Raw genomic sequence first — 11,710 nt, forward strand, 5'->3', positions numbered from 1 at the left:
AATTTAAATTTATAAATATGTTTTATAAATTTAAATTTATAAATCATACTTTAAATATCTTTATATTTTATTGTGTACTTTATAACCTTTAACCGTGCGTGCGCACTCACACGCACGCACACACACACACACAAACACACACACAGTGTGGATCAGGTGGCTGCACATAACGCCGCTGCCCGCCCACCTGTGCAGGCCTCCGCCTCCCGTGGCGGCCCGCCGGGAGGGGGCGCCCGCCCGCTGGCGCTCACAGGCTGTCTGTCCCCTTTCTCCGCAGCTTCAGTACTCCGCTGACGACTGCGCCTTCGAGGAGGAGATCCGCCCGGACGGCTACAACGTGTACCACTCCAAGAAGCACCACCTCCCCGTCTCTCTGAGCAGTGCCAAGCAGAGGCAACTGTACAAGGACAGGGGATTCCTGCCCCTGTCCCATTTCCTCCCCATGCTGCCCAGGAGCCCGACGGAGCCCGAGAACTTCGAAGACCACTTGGAGGCCGACACGTTTTCCTCGCCCCTGGAGACAGACGACATGGACCCTTTTGGGATCGCCAGTAAATTGGGGCTGGAGGAAAGTCCCAGCTTCCAGAAGTAACAGGAGGCTCTGGCCGCCCCCAGCCCTAGAGGCCAGGGCCCCAGGCCCGGCTCTGGCCGCGCTTCTCCAAGTAGCAATCCCGGGCCCATGTCTTATTTAGCTTTAGGAAGAAACCTCTAGAACTTGTATATAGACACTTTGACATTGGCCGTTTCTAGCGGGTAGACTCGTATGATCATGAAACGGTAAGCTCTCCACCTACCCAGGTGCTATCCCAACTATCCCAGCTCCCTACCCCACGCCCTGGTCATTCGTTGCTGGACACGTGCTGTCCACGTGCTGCCCCAGTTCTGCTTGAATGCCTCCACCGAAGGGGACCTGCCATCTTGGGGAGAGCGGGTGCCACGCTGAAATTTCTCTGCCCTTGTCCCCCGTCGTTTCCAGCAGGGACAGCCAGAAGTCACTGCGAAACTTTACAGGTGATCGGCCCTGTGAAATGACAGGTGAATTCGACTCAACCGCATATGAGAACTGACCCAGATCTCGACTCCAGTGGGGACTGCTGACCTTCCCTGAGCCTTCGCAGGACAGGACAGGACAGAACGGACGGTGTGGGCGTGGCCCAGCAGGCTTCCGAAGCAGGGGGCACCCAGCACCCCCTGCAGCCTGGGGAAATGGTGAGGCTCCCCCTGATGGCTGGTTCTGGGGTCAGTAACATCCACCATCCTACTTGGCGGTACACCCAGGGCAAATCGGGCAGTTGACCTACTGCCCTCAGCCCTCTCCTGACAGCCAGCACCCTGCACACAGCCAACACTCGCCTGGCCTCAGCCTGGCTCCCCCAAAGAGAATGGCCATTCTGCCATCTGCTCAGAGGGACAGGACAGACAGCCGGTCCCAAACACCCTTCCTCGCACGGTGACGCAAGGTTCCGGGGAATCCAATTAGCTCAAGTAGTAGGGGTGTCCCGTGAGGGCGGTTGAGAAGGAACCCCGCCAGCCTGTCCCCTCCTAGTCGTCCTTGTCACGTTGGCACGCTGGCTTCTCCTTGGAATGCTACGGATATTGACGAGAGAAAAACAGATGCAGAAGCCACGTCCGCTTCCCGCCCCTGCCCCTGGCACCACGTCATTCTGAGCCTGGGGAATGGACAGTTCCCACCTTCGGTCGACCGGCACGTTTCACTCAAAAGCCAGAAAAAACGATTCGAAAGCCCCAGCCCTTGCCAGGAAGTGAAAGCAGGGACCGAGTTTTCCAGCACTTAGTCACCAACGTGCTATTTATGACTAATTTATTTTGTTTGATATGCACATCTCTCTTTATTTTCCTACTTTATTTATGCCCCCACGTAGTATTTATGTGTGCACGTGAGTTTGGTTTTCTACATTAAAGTGGCATTTGTATCATATTCACTGCCTGACAGAAGTTCCTGGTTGTCGTACCCCTCTCCCCAAGCTGAGACTCGGGTGGGTTAAATCCTAGGTTTAGGGGAACCAGTGAGCGGTGGAGGCTGGCATGGGCCCAGCTTCTTCATGCCCCCTCTGCCAGAAGGCCGGGTGCCCGGGAGGGCATCCGCGTCAGGACTGTTGCCAGCTGCAGGAAACAAACCCCAACTAACAGCGGCCTAACTTGGGGTGTCACCGTTGACACTTGGAGCCACATGATTCCTCGTTAGGGACAGGTTCTCTGTCCTCTGCTCACTAGACATCGGTAACACTCGTTGCGACAACCGAATACGTCTTCGTGTCCTCCGGGGGCAAAGTCACCCCGAGAACCACTGGCCTGAACAAATGGGGCTCCCTTTTCCCAGCACCACACCCAGAGGTAGCGCGTTTACTCACTGCCCAGAGACGCCCGGCCTGTGTTCTCTGTGACTCTCTTGGTGTCTCCAGTCATGTGGCCTCAGGGTGGCTGCTGAGCATTCAGTGGTCTGTGCTCAAGTCTGGGGAGGAAGGACTCATTGCCACATTGACCTTAGGGCCTGCCGGCAGCTTCTGATCACATTCTCTGAGCCAGGATTGGTGGCAGGGCCACCCCCGGCTCAAGGCGGGCTGGGAAAATGAGTATTAAGAGGGACCCATCGCCCCTCTGATCAAACGGGGCATCTGTGAGGAAGAAACGGGGGGCAGGGGATGATGTGGGGGGTGACTACCGACCTGCATCCTGCATGCAGTATCGAGCACAGGTGTGGCCCTAAGCAGTGGCAGGCGGGAAGCCTCGGGTGGGTCAGTTCTGCATCTTAGTGGCGGCGGCTGCATCTAACCGACACGTGATAACGTGACAGCTACACACACACACACACGGGACCAACGACTCTCTGGTTCAGATCAGATTCTACAGTCACTTAAGGTGTAACCAGTGGGGGAAGCTGGGTGACAAGGACCCAGAACCTCCTGGTATTTTTTTTGCAACTTCCTGTGAATTTACAATTACTTTAAAATAGAAAGTAGGGGGAAAAAATCTTCTCCGATACCATAAAAACCACAAATATTTGCTCCTCAAGCCTGTGGCAAGACAGAGCTTGAGGAGCTGTCTGGGGGACTCGCCCCATCTCCCACTTACAAGCTATTCATCCTGGAGCAATCCGCCGAGTCCTCTGAGCCTCAGTGTCCTCTGCATGAGGGACGAGGACGGGCCGAGAATGGAACACCTGTGCAGTGCCTGGCGGGGACATGTGTCCTGTTTGCTCATTCGCCAGGAAGTTAGCCGGGTGCCCATGTCGGCCTGCTACAGTCGAAATGATTGTTCGAGTCTGTGAAAGCCATTCCACGAGGCGCCTCCCACCCCGCAGCAAGTGGTCCCCACTCTCTAAACCATCTGTCACATTGATGACACGCCTGGGTGCCCAGAGCCGGCCCCTTGCCATTTGCCCACCGAGATGCTCCTCAGTTTTTAACGCCCTCACCATGTGACTGCTAATTTGAGACCTGGGTGGGCAGGACTGGATCATGCATCCTGACACAGCATCTCGTACCCCTCTTTTTATGGATAAGGGAGTGGGGGACCAGAGAGGGGAAGGCACCCACCCAAAGCTGCACAGCCGTACGCAGCGCAGCAGACGGGCTGTGGGGTCAGGCTGAGCGGGTAATGAATCCCTGGGCGGTTAACCTGCTGTGTCCCCTTGAATAAGTCACATCGCCTGAGCCTGGATCCTCATGCAGACAGTCAGATTAAAAATGTCTACACCGCAGGACTGTTGGGTGAATCGAATGGAGTTATGTCTGCAAGAAGCTTGGGACAGAGTGGGCTGCTAGCCGACAGCAGCCCTCCCTGGGACTAGAACCCTCAGCCCTGAACCGTTATTTCCACTGGTTCTCGAATGTGGCTGCACATTGGAACCCCAGGTGGGGGGAATCCGACAGCTGGGCCCCACCCCGGAGGTCTGGTTTAACTGGACTGGGTATGGCCCGGACAACTAAAGAGCTCCGCCGCGGTTCAAACACGCTGCCCAGGACCCACAGGAAGAAAGTTTACATTCAAACCTTCGTGCTCTGGAAAAACGGAGCACCTCCCTCCCTCGCTGGAGTCTACTGGCCTGGTCCCAAGCAGCACCTGTCCCGTCCCCTGTCCCCGCCCTCTCCTCTTCGGTAGGGACATAGTTCCATCTGCCCGGAGCGATCTTGCCCCAGACTTTGCTGGGCTGGCTGCCTCGCTCGAACGCAGTCCTTCCGTGACCACGCCAAGCGAGCCAGCCCGCCCGGTCCTGCGCAGGGTTCCGGCCCGCGGACGGACACGCTCTGGGCCCCACGATGCTCGCCCCCTGACCGACCACGCTCTAGAGATGCTCTTGCACACATCCGTCTGTGCACATCGCCAAGCATCTTTCGAGGGTGCTGTATCGGCTTTCTAGCTGCCAAAACAAACTTTCAGGAATTGGGTGGCTTAAAATGAGAGAGATCGATTCACAGATCCGGAGGCCCAGAGTCTGAAACAAGGAGTCCCAGGGCCGTGCTTCCTCTGGAGGCTCCAGGGAGGGTCCTTCCTGCCTCTTCCAGCTTCTGGGGGCTCCAGGGGCTCCTGGGCTGGTGGCCACGCCCCTCCAGTCTCTGCCTCTGGCTTCACAGGGCCTTACCCCCTGTGTGTGGCCCCTTCTGCGCTCCAACACTCGTCGCTGGGATTAGGGCCCGTGTGGGTAGTCCAGCGTGATCTCATCTCAAGACCCTTATATCTGCAAAGACGCTTTTTCCAGGGAAGGTCACGTTCACAGGTTCTGGGGCTTAGGGTTTGGACAGATCTTTTGGGGTCCGTCATTTGACCCACCGCGGAGGGACAGACCTCAGAGGACTTGCCACGTTGACGGGGTATGCACGTTTACAATCTTTCCAGAGGCTGCTGTGTTGTGCTCTCAGTTAATCCAGGGACAAGTTAATGTACGCTCGGGCACAGAATCAGACTCATCAGTAACCACTGCAACTCAGTTTACTTTAGGGGAGACTGGGGACGGAGGGTCATGGTGCCAGGCACAGAGTTTCACCGTCCACCGACAGCAGCCCAGGCTGGGAGCCCCCTGTCTCAGGGAGCCCTGACTTCCTCCTACACCGGGGCTGGCGGGGTCCTCCTGGGACGTGGGCGAGGCCTGAGGCAGGCTGGAGGTTTGGGGGGGGCGGGCCACCAACTTTGTCAGTTGGCTTGCCCTGTGGCCCTGGACTCTGGGTAGCGTAGGGGGACCCCAAACCCAGCTGAAGCCTGGACCCTGACACCGGCCCTGAATGAGGAGTCTGAGAGTTTGGGGGGCAGCAGGACCCCGCCTCAAGCAGGCTGGGGGGCGAAACACCAGAACCTGAGTGTTCTGGAGACGTGGAGCCGGGCTCCATGATCCTGCTTCTCGGGTCAGAACTGGGTTACCTGTCACCGGCCCACATTTCCGTCTCCCCACATGTGACATTTGCTGGCTCTGAGAGGGACAGGGCAAGGGGTAGGGCCTCCTGATCAGCTTCCAGTGAGGGCTGGATGGGCTGAGGCTGGGCGGATGTAACCTAGGGTGCCCTGCACCTGGGTGCTCAGCCCCAGGGCTGGCTTTGCCACTTGCTCCTTAGGAGCCAGAAGCCCCCCCACCCAGAGGCCCAGTGAGTAATGCTGGAGAAGTCCATCTCCGAAGCTTGTGTTTAAGAACCACAAGTGATAAGTAAAAACGGGTCTGACGCACAGTGGGTCCCTAGCCTCGTTATTATCGTCCGAATGCGGAACTGGAGATTTGGGAGAAGAATGTTCTAGCACCCGCAGTCCGGCATCAAGGGGGAGGGACCGAGCCCCGGCTGCTGGGCGGAGGCCGGAGCGGGTCCGCAGCGCAATGGCGCCCCCTGGTGGCGGGCGCGCGAGCGGCTCAGGGCGCGGGCTCCGTGCTCTGGGGACCCGGCGGGTCCGCAGCGCCCGCCCCCGGGCGCGGGCTCATCTGGCGGTCGATCAGCTGCCGCCCACCCGCCGGTTCGGGCAGACGAGCCCCCCCCAGGGGCCCAGGGCGAGTGCGACGGGACGGGAAGGCTCCGTCCCTCTGCAACCCGACATTAAAAATGCCTCCGGAATTTACTCCATTTATAACACTTATTAACATCGTCACTCTATGTCCCGCGTGTCGGGCCCTCATCCGCGACGTGGGTGTTTGCAGCCCAGACGGGCCGACCGGGGACTCGAGGGAGCCCCTGCCCGGCCCTCCGGATGTCGCCCGCCCCTTGGGGAGGGGGCCGTTCCGGGCCGGAGGAGGAAGCGGCTAAGCCGGCTCCTCCGGTCTCTGGGCTCAGGGGAAGGAGCCCAGCAGGCATCTCTCTCCACAAAGGGAAAGGAGGGCGCTCCCCCGGGCTGGGGGCGGGGATGGGGGCGCCGGGAGAGGGGCGGGGAAGCCCACAGAGGGGTCCGGGCCAGAGAGGTCACAGCCCTGGGAAGGCGGACGCTGGAGGCCCTGAGCTGAGGCCTCTCTGAAGAAAGGAAGCGGGGTGCGCCGAGTGGGGACCCTCTGGAGCCTCCGTTAAGGGGTCACGAGGCCACACTCGTTCCCCTCCCCCATAGAGAGGGAGGGCGCGTGGGGAAGGAGCAGAGCTGGGTCCTGCCCGGAGGAAGGCCAGCCAGGCCGGGGCCATCGCTGTCCGCTCTGCGCTTCTGCTCCCGCAGATACAGACTTAGGGGAGCACCGAGCTCTGGGCCTCGTTTTCATAAAAGGACTTCGAGATCTGGAAAGAATACCCTTCACCTGGTCACCCTCCCTCTGGAGGTGACTGCGGGCTGTGGGCAAACAGCTCGTCCAAGGGCCACGCTGGCTTCGGGCCCCTCCTCGCTCCCAAGGCCCAGGGGTCTCTACGCCGCCACCTGCCGCCCGCGCCCTTTCACAGACTCTGCTGTGCAAAGTCAGTTTTGGTATCTGCAAATGTTCGGACATTCATATTTTCTTTCAAACTTTTATTTCGTTTGAAAATCATGGTTTCGGAGGAACTGCTGCCCGACTCAAAGTGAACTCTGCTTCGTTTGCCTCCTTTTCTCCTTCCTGCATTTGGAAGCGGTGGCTCTGACCCTGTGGCTCCCAGAGCAGTCGGGAAGGCGACGGGCTGGGATCGCAGGGACATCAGAGCTTGTCCCAGTCCGCACTGGCCTATGTCATTCAGCTCCCCCCCTTCCCTGCTGCCTGGGGGCTGCGCTGGGTGAAGGCTGACCCCTGCTGGCCAGGGCCCTAATGCAGGCAGGTGGTCAGACCTGGCCCCCACCCCGCCCTAAGTTCCCGGGAGGCGGGCAGAAAACGGCCCTACTAGGCAGGTGCCCAGAGCACAGAGGGGGAGCAGAGGAGAAGCCGCTGGAAAGCCTGCCGGGAACTCCCCTCTGATTTTGCCCCAGGGGATCAAACTGAGATTTAAAGCCTGAAAAAAATGTCTCTTTTCCCAATTGTGTTTTCATTTTTCCTGATAAATATAGAACGAGAGGAAGGTTTATTTCCTGGAAATGAGTTGTCATTAAATGACTTCCTTTTAAGACTTTGAAATCGCTTTTTTGTTTGCGTGTTTGTTTTGATTATGAAAGGTATCTGCTTCATGGTAAAAAAAAAAAAATTAAAAAAAATCAAACATACAAAGGAGAAAAATAAAGATTCCTCACGAGCTCATCAATCCCATCACCCAGTCTCCAAGACACGCACTCTAACTGTGGGGTAAGGATGGGGTCCCCATCCTTGCAGATGTATCATGTATTAAACATGTATCAAAATCTGTGGATTTGCTGGCAGGTTTCATCTTTAACCACCAGAGGGACAAATGCCACATTTTGTTTTTAAACTGTTTTTTTTTTTTTTGGTCCTAATAAAATGGATCTGTTTTCAGGTCAACAGCTAAAGATCTCTATGTCAGGTTCGGTTTGGTTAGTTTTGGAAGCTGCCTGGTATTTTGCTGCAAATATATTAAAGGTTTTAAAAAATCACTTCCAATAAGCAAACACTTTTCTATAGATTTTGATGAATTTTGTTTTATTATTTTATAGTGACCTGGTTCTCACTGAACTTGAACAAGAATATGTGAAACGTAGTTTTTAAAGTGTGTTTTATTTCTTAATAGAGTGAATCCCTGGAAGTTGGTTATATCATCCCCTTTTTACCTTTTGTTATAAATTAAATGTTCAATACTAGTGTTTCAAAACCACGAGAATAAATACAATTAAGGCCACTTTCGGAGATATGAAAAATTGAAGCTAACCTTTTTAGATAGATCGTTTTTACGTTAACCATACAAATTTATCGTTTCTTGTTCCATTCAAATAGGTGGAGAAATTTTATTTTATGGGATATACACAAGCAAATATCACCACTGTTTTCTCAAAAACCGACATATCTAGGAGAGATATTAATTCAGATTTTTCCTACCTACTTTTCATGAGTTCAGTTGCTAAAACAAATACTGAATTTGAAAGGTATACAAGGATTTTGAAATGAGTAATATTTGCCCTTTAAAACTCTGTCATTACTACCTTTAAGGCCCTGTTTTCAAAGTCTGGCTCTTATTTGAAAATAAAGCGATTTGTGGATACGATATTGGAAAATCCAAGATAACAAAATCAGAATTTCACCTTTTAATATTAAGACAATCTGAGTTCAGAACAATACTTAAACTTGACCACGTGAACCAACCGGTGGGAATTTCTTCAAAGCTTTATTTTCGAACTCATAGTTTGAATCCGTGGTGTTGAATTTTGTGGCACATATAATCTTTCAAAGCTTTATGCAATTTAAAAATTTTTGAAATTAAAAACTTGTGCACTGCTGTATGTAATAATAAAAGAACAGTTCCCTTATTTGGGACATATTCGTAACATAATAAGTGGGCAGGGGGAAGGACATAAAATTGTACGTATATTAAGATTATTCTTCTATGAAAATTCGAAGGAAAAAATGTAACAAAATGAGCAGAAATTAGTTGGTGGCCAGAGTGATGAGAAAGCGAATTTGTTTGCTTGCTTATTTTGCCCCTTTTCCAACGTTTCGGATGTGTCGTGATTTTGTTTGCTTATGAAAACAAGTCAACTAAAAACGAAAAGACGATAATACAAAGTCTATTTAATTTCATATTCCGAAATTAGATTTTATCGAGATTTTTATGCTAAGAGAAACACGGAATACTCAGAAAAAAAAATACGAAAAAGTCCTGTAATTCTAAAATCCAGATATAGTCACTGTTAACATGATGGCATACTTCATTCTTTTTAAAAGCATAATTGTTTAGTGCAATCAGAGGTGAAGTATATGTAGAGTTTCTTTTTTCTTTTTTCTTAAACATCAGGAGCATCTCCATTTTCCATGACATTCTTTTTTGTTTCAAACATGATTTTTGGCTGTAGCTTCAGAGTCTTCGGTTTGCATATCCTATGACAGTGATATTGATGCCGCCCACAGTGATGTCATTTTGTCACTGTAAGCTGCTTTCTCCTTCCGCCCTTTACAGATCACGCTGCACTGAACTTCAGTGTATAAAAAACTGTCACTTTTCTCTGACGATTCCTCGAGATGAGGTCACAGAAGTGAGATGACTGGGTCAAAAGTTAAAAACGTTAAAATATCCTCCTTATCTTTCCACACTGCTTAGCGGGTAGCTTTAATTTATGCATCTGTGGGCAATGATAGTATCTTGTCATTCTAAAAAAAAGAATTTCTTTTTAACTATTTGAAAAGATAAAAATTGTACCTCATTGTTCTTTCGATTAGCACTCCTTTGATTACTAATAAGGCTGTCTTTGCTTTACTTTTGTTTGCCAGCCTGTTCTTTTCTGTGAATTATATATTCAAGTCCCTGGCCCATTTTATTTTTCTGTTAGGATGCATTTATTGCTTACTCACTTGAATAAATTCTTTATAAACCAGAAATATTGTTCCTTTAGTTGTAATACTTATGATAAATATATCCCCAGATCGTTTCTCTGGTTTTTAATTTTATTACCACTTTCGACATGTACGCGTTGGTATTTTCATGTAGTATAAATTATACAGCTTTTCCCTTTGTGATTTTGGTATTTTCATGTACTATAAATTATACAGCTTTTCCCTTTGTGATTTCCTCCATGGCTTACCATGTATTAAAAATGCATCTCCAAACTCACCCGAATGTTCCACCTAGATTGTCAAATGTCCTTTTAAAAATAAAGTCTTTAAATCGTCTACAACTTTTTAAATAGGTGTGAGATATAAACGGAACTCGACTTTCCCCAACAGCCAGTTTTTTTCCATTATGGTGACTGATTAAAATTTCCTTTCCCCATTCACTTGTGGTTCTTTTCATTGTGTGAGGTTTTACATCTGCTCAGAATCCCCTTCCAGGCCATTCTACTCAATATCAGCCATCTGTCTCTTTTGAACCAACACCACGATATTTTCTCTGAAACTTTATCTTTTCATATCTGCTATGGGAAGTTCTCTGTGTCATTCTCTTTTTCAAAAACATCTTAGTTGTTCTCATTCACGCACATGAAATTTAGAATTTTGATGCTTTTCTCCCAGATCGCATAGAATTTTGGTTGCATTTGTGTCTATTCGGGATCATGATATCACTGTAATTTTCTTCATACAGATCCTGCTCAAATCTTGTTATTTCTAGGCAATTTACTGTGACTCTCGTAAAGTGAATTTCCCAGATCCTCCCTGCTCAGACTACTACTACCACTACTAAACATTGTTTAACAGTAAGCAAGTGCTTTTTTTTTTTTTTTTGGTGCTAAACTCTATTACCAATTCTAAATGCTTATTTTGGGGTTTGTAGATGGGCCATCATACCTACGAATAATGAGATTTTGGTGTCTTTTTTCTGATGCTTATACTTCTTGTTCCCGTTTCGTGTTTCATCGCATTGGTTAGGCCTTGCAGAAAATGTTTAATGGGCATGTGATAAAGGCATCCTCGTTTTAGTCTTATTTCAGTGAGAATGCTTCTGGTACTTCATGTCTATGTTCCATTGTCGCTGATAGAAGCACCTTTTTAAAAATTATGTTCTCTTGGTATCTCTCTGGGAAAGACAAACGGGAGAACTAAAACTAGATACAATTTAAAAGGGGGGGAGGCGGGGGAATGCTTCCAGCTGGAGTGGGAGACCTGATTGCTCTAAATCACAAACCCTCTGTACTGACTCTGCATGAATTATGAATTACTCTGCTTTTGCTTTTATTTCTGGTTTTTCGAATAACTCTTAAAATTTCAAGAGCGGATGCCAACATTTATTATTGCCTTTCCGGGCTGCTTCCCTGTCACCTGCCGCCGTTTCAGATTCCCGAGGGTCCAGTCAGCTTGCGTTTCTTGAACCAAGGCCCACAGTCCCTGGGTCACTGTTAACGTGGACTCGGTGGCAGTTTAGGCTGGAGTCTGAAGTCTAATGTCGTCCTGGAAAGTGGCCCCTGGCTGTGGGTCGGGGTCAGTGAGCGCGGGAGCCCAGCCTCCCCTCCTCTGGGTCCTGTCGCTACCCCCAGGAATTGCCCTTCCTGAGACTTTTCCGCCCCAAATCCCACGGGCAGAGCCTCCTGAGGCGTTGGTTCTTTGACAGCTTTTCCAGTTTTGTTCCCTGGTTCTTTCTTAGCCGTTTTTGGCAATTCGATTCCATCTGCTTGGTTTCGTAAAACTGAAAACCGGTCACACCCCTCGCCCGCGTGCAGGCGGACGCTGGGGGCCGGGACCGATGCGCCTATTGAGGGGGCGGAGGGCGTGACCGCGACCCCGCCCAGCTCGGCTCGG

At 50.9% G+C, this 11,710-nt stretch overlaps 1 protein-coding gene across 1 annotated transcript in view; it reads left to right on the top strand.

The window, feature by feature from the left end:
• The window catches only part of FGF19 (fibroblast growth factor 19), a 4,085-nt gene extending 3,493 nt beyond the window's left edge, over positions 1-592 (top strand). Inside the window, exon 3 of the mRNA XM_006910996.1 lies at positions 278-592. Within this exon, the coding sequence (XP_006911058.1) occupies positions 278-592 (315 nt within the window). The remainder of the gene's footprint in view (positions 1-277) is intronic.
• Positions 593-11,710: the final 11,118 nt, after the last annotated feature.

Source organism: Pteropus alecto, unplaced genomic scaffold (assembly GCF_000325575.1).
Source record: "Pteropus alecto unplaced genomic scaffold, ASM32557v1 scaffold43, whole genome shotgun sequence".
Lineage (NCBI taxonomy): Eukaryota > Metazoa > Chordata > Mammalia > Chiroptera > Pteropodidae > Pteropus > Pteropus alecto.